General features: G+C 41.1%; 1 protein-coding gene across 9 annotated transcripts in view; it reads left to right on the top strand.

The window, feature by feature from the left end:
* The first annotated feature begins 414 nt into the window (after positions 1 to 414).
* LOC120795061 (G patch domain-containing protein 2-like) overlaps positions 415 to 15,289 on the top strand; it is a 39,443-nt gene continuing 24,568 nt past the window's right edge. For 3 of the 9 annotated variants that reach the window (XR_005708203.1, XM_040136527.1, XM_040136525.1), the window contains exon 1: positions 14,683 to 15,053. Coding sequence is in view for 7 of the 9 variants with exons in the window: in XM_040136527.1 (XP_039992461.1) it covers positions 14,929 to 15,053 (125 nt within the window). In the remaining 2 variants the exon portion in view is untranslated. Of the gene's footprint in view, positions 558 to 3,802; positions 3,916 to 13,636; positions 14,139 to 14,160; positions 14,284 to 14,308; positions 14,480 to 14,682; positions 15,054 to 15,289 lie in introns of those variants that run through there. The other 6 variants (XM_040136529.1, XM_040136533.1, XM_040136532.1 and 3 more) reach the window with 6 other exon arrangements.

Genomic DNA, 15,289 nt, shown 5'->3' with positions numbered 1-15,289 from the left:
GGAATCTACTCTAATCTAATACAATTTTTTTAAATCAAGATATTAAAATAATACACATTTTTAAAGATTTGTAGCAAAGCCCTGGAATAATTTTTAATATATATAAACTTTTACATTGCTATTTTAAATGTAAAACTGAAAAATTAATATAATTGCCTATATAGACTTTTTTATAAATGGTGTGAGACAAAATTACAAATAATCATTTTAATAAAGCTATTAAGTATAAATAATAAAGTGTTTGTCTATTATGCCCTCATGCTACTGAAGTCACACAGCTCTGTAAAGACTTAAATAAATCAAGAGTCTAAAAAGAAATCTTTAAGTAGGAGAGGCTTCTCCTGCATCTACTACACAATATGGGGATTATGTGTCAGTTTGAACAGCGGTGTTCACATGTCGTCACTAGGGGGCAGTGTTTATCTGCAATGCATCGCGAGAGGAAACAGACGGGGCTAATTGATGTCAGGTGCTCCCCGTGCTTGTAAGGCTGAACAGAGTTGCAAAGCAGAAGACCACAACAATGGTTCAATGTAATTAGAGCATCTGTACTAGAGGTAAGACGGAAACGTTGCTTTTGAAGACTATAAGTGTTTTTTTCCCAACTTTTTCGAGCGTATTTTGACATGCGGACCTGGGCTGTGCCGACTTCTTGGTCAAAGTTTAAGGCCACTTATTGCACTAGCATGTAGACTTCCCCTGTTGTTTTCTAAACTGACAGAGAAATTAGCATTAGCATTGATATTTTTTTTCAAAGTTTAAAAAAAAAAAAAAAAAAAAAAAAAAGCTATTTATTGAAAGAATAAATAGTGGTGACCTCTGACATTGAAGCTCAACTTCCACAGAGAAATGCAAGTCAACAAATCAAGCTTTTGGTGACAAACAACAGATGGTTTTAGTTTTATTTTTTGATTTCCTACCCCAAACACTTCATCATTCTCATTCATGCATAACATATTATATTTTTTTTTTATAAAATGTGGTCTCTGTACCATAAAATCACCATGATATTTCTGCAAATTCCCCTCAATATCCTTATGGATAGTTACAGCCTCAGTGGGTCTCAGTGGTGAGTTAATAGTGATGTTAATGTAGGTTAGCATTGTGGTTTCAGATTTAGGACTTTTATCATGATATTTTAAACCGTTATTGTGAACAATACAATAACCTTCTACAACATACTATGGTGTTAATTTATAAAGGATATTTTACAATTTTCTGTGTTTTTCCCTCATTCCAAAAAACAAACTCTGCTGTACTGTATATGTGTTCAGGGTTGCTTGGGTCCGTGTCTAGTGGGATTTGACTGCAGAGACCAGTCTGAGTCAGAGACTGTAAGTGTCTGTAATGGGTCCAATATCTTTTAATTGGTAATATAAAATCTCCTCTGAGTCTAGAATGATAATGATTTCAAAAAATCCTTGTACGTAAATTATGCTGCTCTAGTCCTGTATTCAGATCAAATGATTATTTCAGATTCTCAGTAGCAGTATAGAAGATATTTGCATTTTTCATTTATCTCATAATTAATGTATTTACACATCTGCTTGTTGTCTATGCTGTAATGATAAAAAATAATGGAGTGTTTAGATACTTAAGTCAAATTAAACTTAAGCGCCTGACATTTGGTGCAGATGTGTCTTAATGACATCTGATTTTTAAGAGTAACTTTACTTTAGTTTTTTTTTCTCTGAGCTTTCCTTTTTCCTTTCTGTGTTTACAAATTACCCACCAAACAAACCAACACCACAGTTTTTCTTTCAGTCTTCCTAAGGCCTTGTCTAATTGTAAATGCATCTTACATATAAAGAGGGACTCACCATAAAAATCTGAAGTGGGTTTAGGCACAAATGGGATTAATTCCCAAAGAATGTCCTTTGCTCTTCCTCCCATAATTTCATTTGCAGGGTCCACAGGATGAATAGCCAAGCAGGCAGTGATGTGGAACTGGAGGACAGGCCTTGCGGGGCCTGTGCTGCTACACCGCAGCCTTCAGGTTATGTTACCTTGATAATGTCACAGCTGCAGGAACCACAACGCCCACCGTACAGGACACAGGAAATCCAATTATCCGCCGTCTAATGTGTGGGAATTTTACGCTCTCATTTCTTAGACTTTGACTCTGTCTCTGCCCGGGGGCAAAACTACCTGAGAAAGATTCCTGGGATTGTTATTTATTTATTTACCAGTAAAAATGTCCACTGGCTTTTTAACTGAGATCAATATTATGAGAAAGTTGTAGTTGAACCTAAAAAAAAATTGTTGTTCTCAACAAAACCACTTGATTAAGATTTAAAAATCAGTTTAATTAACTTAAGTGACGTCCTTTTTGTGCTTGTAGTTTAAATCTGATATCAGTTTCATACATACAGTAACTTGGCTACACATACAACACACAGTTACAAAAAGAGGGGGGAAAAGGAGCAACCCTGATTTGTCCTGGAGTCAGCCAGGTCTTTGTGATGGCTGTGTATGGGAGCAGGTCCCCCACCTGCCTGGACCCCCAACTTTTTTTATTTAATTAAAAGCAAGAGGGTGCATCAATTTCAGCCATGTGGCAGGGAGATGACAGTACACAAATTGAAAGTAAGCATCTCTGTGGAGCAGGGAGGAGGCTGGTCCATCATTAACATGGAAGACAATTCTGTGTGCAATGTAACAAGATTAGAAACATTATTATCATTCCACCACTAGACATAAAACCCTGCCACGGAAAGAAAAAAAAACAATCTCATGAAGGCTTTTTACTCAGGACAGGATGAGACAGGCTTGAAAAAACAGAAACCGTAGCAGGGCTGTCAGGATATTGATCTGAATCACATACCTGCATAAGAAAGTATTTTTTATACTGTCTGAGAAAATATGTAATGCATCCCTTAGGGAGGTTTCATATTTTCAGATACTTTACTCTACACAGCAGTGATTATGTATCTCAGAAGTGATTATATACCCCCCCCCACCACGCACACACACACACACACATACACACACACAAACAACCCCCCCCCCATTCCCTCTCTGCTGAATCTCCAGCGCAGATCCAGTGTTTCAGTGATAGGGTTTACTTTCGGGGCAATCCAAAGGAATGTGAATGGGCTCCGAGCTGCAGGAGGAGCCCTATTAATGAACAGTAAAGACAGATGAGTCTCTCTCATGCCAAGCAGGTTGCCTCAATTGGATTAGTGAAGCTGAGATTGGGATGGATGGCTGTCTATGTGCCAAGTGGCCATTAGCTTGGCCAATATGCCAATATGACTGTACACAAAACAGGCGCAGGATTCCCCTCAGTGATCTCAACACCTAAAGCAATAATTTCCCGTATTGCTTCTATTGTTCAGGAAATACAAATATCAGTATGTTGTACTAGTGATCTGTCAATGGCTGTCACACTGTACTTTATGAATGGAAAGCTGCACATTCCCGGCATGTATCTTTGCTTCCGAGGCTGATGTCGTGTTCTCCGTAAGGCGATGACGGGCACCATAGATGTCAGTGGACACCAGGGGCCCTTTCCCAACTAACTATACAAATGTGCATGAGTGTGAAGAGCTGGGGAAATGTTATCAATCAACCTGCGTCCCAGTGGAGGAGCGGCTGGCGTTTGTGTAGAGAGTCCCACTCATACTGATCCATATAAAAGGCTGTGTGATGTATTAGAGCAGATGACCAGGGGCCAGCTCTGACACATGACTGACAGCTCATTTGACAGGAAAGTGTGCAGGGAAGTTTCAATCTCATCTAATGCTGCTGAAGGAATGAAATTGTGGTGTGAGATTATGTTTTCATGTTATATCCCCTCTAGGACAACACGGGTTGGATGGGATGAATATGATGTGGATGACCCCTGGGCTAGAAGGTACCGGTACCTATGGAGCCAGACGCTACAGTCGATTCTCAGTCGAGACCTGCTGACCCGTGAGTCTCCCCTCAATCCACTTCAGTCCAGTGAATCAAGTTTCTGCAGAGAAAACAAGAAACTTTAACCAGGCTCAAAGCTATATCTGTAGGTAAACAAAAACATTTTTGTGTCATGCATTATCAATCAGCTGTCTTGTTGGGATTTCCTAACAGATAATCTCTGTCATTCAATCACTCCATCGCAGGAGCTGGGTCCTCCTGAAACGGGATAGCCACAAAACAGACATTAATATTAAGTGCAAGGGAGATCAGCTTCTCTTTGGTCTGCTCTCCCTTCTCCTTTTTTCATAAGAGCAGAAAATCTGGGTAGGCCACGTGCATCTTGAAATCAGAATTCCTTGTTCTGTAGTATAGGTTTACACTGATATTTGTAATTGTAAACTACATTTTCACAGAATAAATGCTATATTTATGGACACAACAGTAAATGAGCCAAAGCTGACTTGTAAAAAAAATTCCACATACCACACTAGAAGGTCAGACAGAATATTTCTTAATAACACCAGAATTGTAAAATTATTTTACCAGAAAACTATTAAACGCCAGGAGACTCAACCTCCCAATGCATGCTCCCACTATGATTAATCACAGAGGACTAATTAGCCATTTTACAGCTTATAAAAAAAAAAGACACTCAACCCTTTTCATTATGCCCCATCTATTTTCCCACCATTATGGCCTTTTCTCTTTTTTTCCCCAACTTTTGAAAGTTATTAGAAACTTCTGCTGCACTGAAGAATAAAGCATCAACTTTCCATATTCAACGTGCCAGGCTTTCTTCCCCTCCGTCCACGTTTTATTCATAGAATGAGGTCAGCAGCTGGCCCGCGAGCATTGAGTGTCAGCTGCTGTTTTTCCAATGAAACAGACTATACTCGGGTGTTTAGCCCTCTGAAAGGCCTGACGTTGACCTCCTAGCAGCCCAGTGACCACAGAACCTGATCCCACACAATCAAGCGGCTGTGTCGGCCCAGTCTAAACTCACCTTTCTCAAATATGTCACACACATACAAACTCATAAACACATACTTCTTTTGCTTCCTGTAGCATGCCTCTCATCTCCTCTCTTCCCTCTCTGTTTCCACGCTTCAGCATTTCTGTGTGATGGTGTCCATATTTCCATGCTAATTCTGCGGAAGCCCCGGGAATGTTCGTATTGTCTAGGTGATCATTAAAATTTATGCCAAGCTGACTTCATCCAGCTTGCTAGGCCACACTGGCATAAGTCATAATTATGTGATGACACTGTAAGACAGTGCGTCCACGCTGGCCCTCTCGTCCAGGCCAGTTAAATGATATAATTAGCACAGTAAGAGGCGAACCCCCCAGATTGGATAAGTTATTAAATGTTTGGATGAACCTGAGCTCCATTTCCGTAACTATCGCTATCCCCCCCCCCCCCATTAGCCCATTAGCAGTTATGTGATACTATATGCTGATGGGGCATTGGACAGAGAAAGTGGGTAAATTAAGCCTGACCACTGGATGTGTTATGGACTGCTCTTATAAGGTGCCATTGAAGGACACTGCAAGACTCGAGAGAATGGCACAAGTGAGGGACATGTGATTACCACAGACCTGATGGTACAGTAATGTGAGCTCAGCTGAGTTTGTAAACTTGAAAAATGTCAATCTGACCTTTGTTATGACCCGAGACAGCACGTTGTGCTGATTGCATTAAGAACTCGTGTGTGTGTGTGTGTGTGTGTGTGTGTGTGATATATATATATTGTAACTCACTCTTTTCACCCCTTGAAACTATGTAAAGTGACTGCATTGTACGACAAAAGCAGGTCAGATGGGCAAACATGTCAAATTTAACCTATCAGATTGCTCAATTTGTCCCCGGTTAAGCTGTAATGGAATGCAGTGCACTGAGGTTGACAGCGTGCCTACCGCTGGGCCCATGAGCCTTGGTGTGTGCGTCATTGTGGGCAAGTGTGTGTGTGTGTGTGTGTGTGTGTGTGTGTGTGTGTGTGTGTGTGTGTGTGTGTGTGTGTGTGTGTGTGTGTGTGTGAGAGAGTTTGTCGCGCTCCACCAGAGGGTCTCACCAAGCGTGACTGTGTGTTATTCACACTGACGAGTTCCACTGTTCACTGTCACCTCTCATTGCGAGGGGAAACAAGCCTGTGGAGAGAGCTATGGCCAGGGGAGGGTGGAGGACAGAGGAGAGGCTGCAGGGAGCCCCCATACAACCACAGCCCATGAACTAGTTTCTCTTCTAAGGAGAGCCGAGCTCCCATCAGCCTCCTGGCTGTCCCAAAATATCAGTCCACTCATGACCAAACACTTGGAAAGAAGGTAGAAGCTGATATTCAGATGCAGCATTCTCAAAAGAATGGTTATGTTTTCTGACGCATTCCTTCAGACATTAGAGGAGGCCTGGCTACGTGTGTGGCCATGTTCGGGGAGGGGTGGATGTTAATGTGTTTGATTTGTTGTGAAGACTCGAGCAGCAGGACTCAGCAGAGTCCAGGTTGGCCCAGCAGGCCCGCCGAGAGTGACACTTCCTCTCTCTGTCTCATCCTGCAGTGAGCCTTGACAGCAGGGACCTGGTGCTGAGCCGCGTGCCCGTTCATCATCACCAGAACCAACCACCCACAGCGGGCAGGGGGGGGGGGGGCTCGGTTATCTGTGTCACTGCACTGTCCCTCCCCTGACCACCTCCGTCCCCCCTCCTCCTCCTCCCGCACCGTCTTTGGCCCTTCTCCAGAGAGACCAAAAAGCCGGTCTCTCTCGGCTCCCTGATTGTTTTTGTTCCTGTGAGCAGACAAATAGAGTTTGGCCTCTTACAAAAGAAAATGCTGGAGCTCATCTGATCTTACTGCCCTAAGGAGTGGCCTGGCCTGAAGGGCTAGTGATTGGAAAATTACAGTGCTGCTCCAGCCATATTGTCAGAGACTCTTTTCTGTTTCTGTGAAAGGCCATCAGCTGAATGGCCACTCATGCACTTTTAGAACACATCCATCAATACTGTGGAGTGATTGGCTGTTGTCAGAGCTAATTTAGATCTGGATCATTTGTGAGGTAATCCTGATTTGCGTAACTTCTCTGCCTCTAATGGCAGGATATGTGAATACAGAGGAAATTATGTTGCCAGATGACATGCTTATATTACATCTGCTTTTTAAGTTTCAGAAGAAAAATCAAAACATACATTAGTCAAACACATGCTCACTGAACTGGTCAGCAAATTCTGTGTGAGACAGCAGTCAGACAGAGATTTGGTCTTTGAGAGAAAATATCTGTTGCGGCTGCAGAGTGATGTTGAAGCCACACATCCCTGCCACACAAGTGGCTCTCTGATAAGTGATTACAACTAGGGGGGAAAGGAGGAGTAAAACAAGGGCCTTGTCAGCACAGACCCTCCAGATCTGAGGTCAATTTCGCCCCCTGATTGCACGTGTTTCGGTGTGTGATGTGGTGTGTGTGTGTGTGTGTGTGTGTGTGTCTGTCTCTGTGGGGTAGAGAGAGAGAGACAGAGTGAGAGAGTTTACTGTTGCCTCATTGAAGCCATCATCATCACCTAAGGAGCAGAGGCTGAAGCTTTAGTTGCCTCCCCACCTGTCAGTTTTCCTTTTGTTTTTCCCTCCGCCTCCCTTTCTTTTATCATTTTGTGACCCCCCCCCCTTTTTTTCTTTCACCTCATCCCCTATCTCTGCTCCTCTTCCACCCCTTGGCTCTGGCCCTCTGCCTGCTCTTTCGCTCACCCCTCATGTTCGCAAATCACTTCTTCCCGTGTCAGCAGGTAAATTGTTTTGTCCTCCCATTCCCTGCTTTCATTACCTTGTGTAAATTAAGCGATATGTCGTCCACCGGTGCGCGCCAGAGCCCTCACCGCGCCAACGCCAAAATCATGAGATTTGGCATAATAAATGAAGACAAACTGGCAGTAGCAGTGCTCCTCTCCGCGCGGGCTCGCCTTCATTATTCGCTTAACTTGCCGGAGAAAATGACTTAACCCTGACCTGTGTATTACGTCCCATATTCACTCCAGATAAAAGCCTTTTTACAGCGCACAACAATTTATATTCCAGCAAAGAGGCTGCTTTTCTCTGTCAGTTTTCCAATCTCAGCTCCTGAACACACGTCATTAAACTTGTCTTGCCTTCCTGTATTTGTCCATCAGTCCTTCTTTTTACATAAAATCTGGCAGCATTATTCTGGGGTTTGATGGCACCCACTCATTTTTTCCCCTTGGAATGTTTGATTGGAAGAAATATAGCCGGACCAGGGCTATCTCCTCTCTTCGGTGGAATCATGCACTTGATGAAATAGTGTTCCCCCAGCAAGAATAATAAAAACAGACTTGTACATTACAGGGGGCCCTCAATCTGCCAGCTGAGCTGAGCTGAGCGAAACAACCCACCCTGCCTCCGGACAGATTTTTATAGTTATCCCAGCAGACAAATGGAATCGGTTGACCAGGATTGGGAAGGCCACTCTGTGGCTGATGGTGGGCTGCAGGGCTGTACAACTGCATGAGATGTGGTGTGAACCTTAAAGGGCTGACCACAGAGACGAGGACACTGTTAGAGGCAGAGATGTCCTTACTTATTGTTCACAGGGAAACCTCTTAAAAAACTGGTGCTACTGGTAAAACACAGACTGTACACAGATATGATCAAACAAAAATGTGTCATGCAAACAGGTATAGTTTGGTTTGTTTTAGTAAACCCTCTGACCCTCACTATAGGGACAGAATAGAAAGTTATAGTCCCGTGTCACACTGTGGTTTAGCTTCATTGAGAATGAACTGTAGAAGATGAAAAGGGTGATTGCAACTGTCCTCAGGGTGATAGGTGTTCACTTTCCAATTTGGAAGTGTCAGCATTACTATAATATCAAGCTCTCTTGAATGTAAAAGGTCACAGACACTTTGCATAAAGTCTTTCTTTCACTGTTACTGGAGCAGAGCCCGTAGAGAGTTAGTTAGTTTTGGTTCTTCAGTTTCTACTGTAGCATGAGATGGACATTGCTCTTGCTTGACCTGGAGCGTGTACAGTGGAGAACAGTTCTGAAAGTTTATTTATATGGCAGTATGGCTGCAACTAAAGATTATCTTCATTATCAGTTAATCTGTGTATTGTTTTCTTGATTAATAGGTTTGTTGTTTGAATCTGCAAAAGTTCAGTAAATAGTGAAAAATACCTATTACAATTTCCTAGAGGCCAAAAGGAAGTCTTCAAAATGTTCACCAACAGTCCCAACTCAAAGATATTCACTTATGACTTATTTAAAAAAGAGAGAACCAGCAAATAATCAAATTTAAGAAGCTAGAAGTTGTGATATTCTGCATAAATCAAAATAATTATTCATTTGTTGACAATGATACATATGATACATATACGAAACACTGAAAAAAAGATACAGCAAAAACATGCAAATTAAAAGGATTAAAAACCATTTAAAAAGAAATAAGAAACAGAAAAATAAACGCAAGGTAGCTCAATATGTAGAAACGTGACAGTTATGTGAATTCCAAGCATGTTTTTATGTTTTATTATGACTATTTGGAAGCTTAAAATTCATATTTGAATACATAAAGTTACTATAAGAGTGAACATGTGAAAGTTTTTCATTTTCACTTTACACTACAGCACATTGCAGTATAACAATATTTGTTTCACATGTGAGACTGTAATTTCTGCTGCACAGACAGTTACTGTTGAAAACTGGAAAGTTCATGGTCATGTCATAGAACAAATGCTTTCACATGTGCGTTTTTCACATGTAACACTTTAGGGGAAAGCTTTTTAACTCATACTGAAAGAGTACAAACTTTTTTCTACATCAAAATGAAGTCTGAGGTACTTTAGATTTTTTTTAAAAAGAAAAAAGGGTATACTGGTATAAAAAAATTAGTTAAAAGTTGAAAGAACGAGAATATTGGTAAAGTAGGGAAAAACAAAAGCTTTATATTTCCAATTAATTTTAAGTCACTCAAGCAGGATGTTCACAATCTTTGGAGCTTTGATGTCAAGTGTCCTCTTTAGCCGAAGTCTTTGAATGATAAAAAGCTTCCTGTCTGAGGGTTTAAGGCTATAGCAAGTAATTTAGCTGTCATGACATGGATTTGTCTGGTAAAGTGTTCCTTTTGGTGGAATTAAATGCAGACTAGCTTTCACATATCTGGTCAGAAAGAGAGAGAATCAGAATAGAAAATCAAACTGGATTACGCCTATTGTGTATCCTGTAGAGTTCGGTAAGCCCAATATTCATACACTAGAACTGTGAAACCTTTATGTAAGCGGCATTTCTATAACTGAAATAAAGAGATAGAAAATCTTAGGTTTAAATGAAGGTTGAAAAGTTCCACTGTGGATTGTACCTTCAGATTTTGCCTTCTGGGAAGATAATCAGCCATAAATGGTGCTCATTTCCAGCTAACAGGCCCCTGATTAATCAGCCAAACTGAGCAGGCTAATCAATCTACCTCTAGTGCTTTCCATGTGGGGCCTGGAGAGCTACGTATAGTCTGCATCTTCCTCCTCCTCCTCTGTTCTGCAGTACTGGAGAGCAATACAATTCTCAGGGATGAATACAAAATGCATTCAAGGTGTAATTTTCTAAGTGGTGAGATGTTTAAGGATGCTTTCTGTACACATTGAATACTGTTCATGTGTCTTGGTTAAATTTTCAAATGTTTCTGCATTGCAGTGTCATTTAATTGGTCTTGTTCTTATTTCATTAACATTAACAGACCTTCAAAAACTAATTGAAAAAAATAATTGAAAGAGAAAAAAAAATTACATAAGAATGCTTTTTTTCAACAGACAACAAGACTACATTTTGCTAATATAGATTTCCCATAGAGATGCAAAAATTTTCCTTCATATTTTTATCATGTTTGTTTTCAAATCGTCTGAGACTTTTGTTGACATGACTTGCCTACAACATCACAAGCACCAATACTTATTTAACGACATCATTTTATGAAATCCATCTACTAATATACTGATTTAAATGCTGACTTTCGAATCTGTACCAAATATGCCCATAAAAAAAACAAACAAAGCAATCATTTCAAATGCAAATAGCCCCAGTGTACAGCTGTTTGAGATGGACAGGTTTGTTCAGTGCAGGGACTCCTCTGCTCTAAAAGGACATGAAAAAGAATGATACAAACATAGACAAAAAAAGACTCGAGGATCCAACTCATTTTTTACTGTATGAAAGTTTCACAAGGTCGTTTGGAGAGTCATGTTAACACAATAAGCGAATACAGATTTGTTTCCTTGTTTTACAAGTCACGGAGCACTGAGTCTTTAAGTGATCATTATTACCATACAAATAGACAGATCTATTTAACAACCCCCTTTTTATCGCATAACACTTATTCTTTAGTGTTGCTCCCTGAAAGGCACTGAAATGCGTCTCCCCCATCATTTTTTTTTTTTTTCGCAGGGAAATCGTCTTCGGGTTGATAAAGGCTCAGAGCAATAGAAGAAGCAAGGCTGACATCTTCTTAAGAGATGATAGGAGAGCCAAATCAAATAGGATGGAGCAGTCACTCTTTTCACAGATAGGTAGCTCATTTCTTGTGGCTGAGAGTTTGCATCCCTAGTGGCGCTCTGCCTGGGAAAGATAGCTCACTTGGACTCCATTCATTATTTCATTCCCTGCCTCCTCTTTTCACATCTTAGCTAGTTCTTTTTTTTTTTTTGCTTTAATGAGTTGCCTATTTTGCTCAAGTGTTGATGGGGATCTTTGAATTTAGATTTGGAGACAAAATGTTTAATCACAAGCGTTTTTCATTTCTGGAGAAGCGGCAAAAATCAATTATTTCTATTAGATAATGCTGATTTGAAATGAATGGAAGTGGTAGCATTTTGAAACAATGAAACAAAGGCTCCATGGAGGCAAAGATAAGTGTCAGTCAACCCCCCCCCGGAGGTATGATATGTAGTTTGCAAACATTTGCCATGAAATCCATGCCAAGGGTTTACCATGCTAATACAAAGACAAGCAAATAATTAATGATAACAGTACTCATAAAGCAGTAATTGCCAAAAAGAATAAAATATTGTAACAGAATAGCAGAGAGTTAAGCTATAAATCTGCAAACTCGGAAGATGTTTTTTGCACGATGAATGCTTGCTGTGCTAGTATATCTGGATGTCACATAGTTAAATATTATCATTTAAGCTTGAATATCCCTTGCTTTTTGTTCCATGTCATCAGATGTAGAGGATTTTCTCTGCAACATAACTTCCTAGTAAGTTGCAGGAACTTTTCCAATACACTATTTACTGCCCGACTTAATCAATCGAACACAGGCTGCATGTGATATTCACTTCCTGAAGAGCACTTTGCTATCATATCCCTCACATTATTTGCAAATCCCTTAGAAAATTATTTATAAAAATTAACTTCTCTTGCAGAGGGCTCATTGAAAAGAAGAATTACATGAAAGATAAAACACTATATCGCCAGCGAAAGACTAGACAATGTACGTCGAGAAATTGGGAAGATGGCAGAAACAATGAATATTAAGTGCCTATGAATCTAAAGCTGCTGACTAAATTGAAACTGTATATCCTGAGGGGGCAAGGTTTCCAAATTGCTAATTACTGCCTCTGAAAGGGGGCTGTTTCTGATATGTTTGCTTGTGAAAGGCTGCCACTTAATGAAGCAGTGGCTCAAGTTTTTTTTTTTTTTTATATTCCCACTCTCCGGCTTTCAGGGCTCTCTCCGGACTTTCCTCCCAGGCCAGAACAATGGCGGGCCCAGGAGCCCAGCTTCCCCACAGGCCCGGTGAGAGGAGGCCGGGGGCTGGGTACTGAGGGAGCTGCTCAGCGTGCTGAAATATGGAGGCGACAGATAAGGTGGCAGCAGCACAGAGAGGCCCTCTCCCATGGGCCCAAGGGGAAATTTGCAGTTATTAAGAGGAAGATGAGAGAGATTAAATGGCTTTTGTACTCATTTTCACAGACTTTTCTTTTTTTGTTATTTGGGCTGCCTTCATCTGAGAGATGAAAGAAGTGGTAAATGACTTTTTTTGCTTCATTCAGCAACACAGTGGCTTTGAGAGACAATTCATTACTGAGAGTTGTCACACATCATAAAACACTTATTAGTTCACTATTGTTTTGAAAGGTGTTAATGTAATAGAATTACTGTAATCTTATCATCTACAACTACATTAGTTAGAAACTTAACATGGTTTTGGATTTCATTTGAAGAAATTAACAAAATGTTAACATACATATTTATATTAAACAATGGCCCAAAAGTCGTACGCAACATTGTGCATAAATTTTACAAAGTTAGGATATAGTTAGTAAACAGTATTTTTTGCTTGGTTATGGTCATGCATTACACTAGGCTTTTACAAATGTTCATACTGTCTGCAACATACATGTAGGGTATTGTAACAATAATAATGCATTTTAATGCATATAGTCTATAGACTATAGAAGTACAGCAAGTACAGGGGTTTTAGTAACCTGGGGGGGAGGGGTTTATTCTACAGTAAAAACTGATTTCAGATGTTTTGACCCAGTATGGATCCAGATCGAATATTTCCTCACCTGAACTTGGCTCATGTCTTCAGTATTTCTAAAATCCTGACTGTAACACCTTGTATACAATTGATGCAGCAGAACCCAAAATACTTTTTTTTTTAACGTACATCCTTGTTCCTTTCCAAAACCTGGCGCCTACATTACCAACAATGCAACTCAGCTGCTGACATTTCACTCCAGTGCCACCACTCGAGTGAAATTTTTATCAGATTTCAGCTTCACTCCCTTTCCCTGCGACTTTTGTTCACGTGTAGCGCTAGTCCTCCCCCAGACCTGTTGACAGACTTTGTTGTGTAAAATCGGTGGCATTCCCCTTTAATACTAGACTAAACAACAGATGTAGATATCTCTCCGGACAGGCCACCATAGGAAATAAAACAATAAAACAATCGGACCACCAAGTTCACGCAGGGGCATTATGGGAAAACTACGGCAACACATTTGATTACGCCGGCAATGTGTCAGCTTATTAAATGAACGTAACGCTGGTCGGTGGTAAAGTTAACCCGTGATATCTGCAGCACAGCAGGCTGGGTTTGGGTCCTTATCTGCATGCACACTGCGGTGCCGTGGCGGGCTGTTTTCGCCGGAGAGCCACAGCGAGGCGGAGTCAGCTGATTGGCTGGACGGCAGGGCGGAAGTGCGTGTGGCACCCCAGCTGTGCCGAAAACAAAACAAGACAAGCTGCGAATGGTGAGTGCGGAAACCCAGTGGGTCATTGCCTGTTGTTGTGTAACACTATGGTAGCCGATGTTCGTACCGTACCTATGACACAGTGTTAAGCGCCGTTTAACGGTGTGTGTCGCTGATAGTTAACAGCGGGAGGGATGTGTGCCCGGTGAGTGTCCTTGTGCTGAGCTCACGTGTGAGTTGTTATGTAACACAGTCTGCACTGAGCATGCAGACACATCAGCCTGCCTCTGCCATTGTGTCGTTGCACTGATGTTGTGCAGCTTCCCGGTCGCTTTCCTCGCTAGTTGCGACGATGCTCTGAGGGGTTTGGTAGCTGCTGACGACGTGCAAACGCTCAGACAGTAATTTTTTTTTTTTTTTACACCGTTGTAATCCCACAAGCCACAATTTCATGCTGCTACTTCGGGGAAAAATCAGCTTGGTCAGTTTAGTATGAGTTAAAAGAAAAAGCTAGCGTAGATCTGCGTTTGGCATTTCCTCTTTCATTTAGAGGACTGGCCAAATGTAAGTAACGCTGCATTCACAGCTGGAGGTGATACGGGAAAATCTGTCTACTCCCTAATGCATCAACAGCAGATTTCCACAGAGAGAGTCTTGCTGGATGGATGCAGTTCTGCTGTACAGAGAGAAGTCCATTGTAGAAGAGGCAGCGCTAACCTCAACAGAACCCATGCATTCTTCTCTCAGTTTAAAAAATTCCGCCTCTTCTGTCGCTATCACTGGTTCACTAGTAGTTATAACCCCCTAAACCCCCCCCCGACAGTTACTGTTTTGTAAGGGGGGCGTAGTGATGTCGGATTTTTATATTAACTGCCCATCTTGGAAACAGAAAACCCAAATTTGCTCAAGCCGCCGCAACCATCATGGCTGGGTACAGTGGCCTGAGACAATAGAGCTGGGCAATATGGATCAAAGGTAATTTTATATGATGATATTCTTAAATATTGTGATAATGTACATTTTCTGGAATCTTAGTTGAGAATCCATATATAGATAAAATAACTACAGGGGAATGTCAGCTTTTGGCTAATCCAGGAAATTAACAACCTGAAAGACCAAGGTGATTCATCATCTCAGTGCCAAAAACCTTACATATCTATTAGTTCCATGTGGCAGTCCTAATTTGTGACACTGTTTTGTGTCAAGCAGAC

The sequence above is a fragment of the Xiphias gladius genome, chromosome 10 (assembly GCF_016859285.1).
Source record: "Xiphias gladius isolate SHS-SW01 ecotype Sanya breed wild chromosome 10, ASM1685928v1, whole genome shotgun sequence".
NCBI classification, from domain to species: Eukaryota; Metazoa; Chordata; class Actinopteri; order Istiophoriformes; family Xiphiidae; genus Xiphias; species Xiphias gladius.
This window is presented reverse-complemented; position numbering and strand designations above follow the sequence as displayed.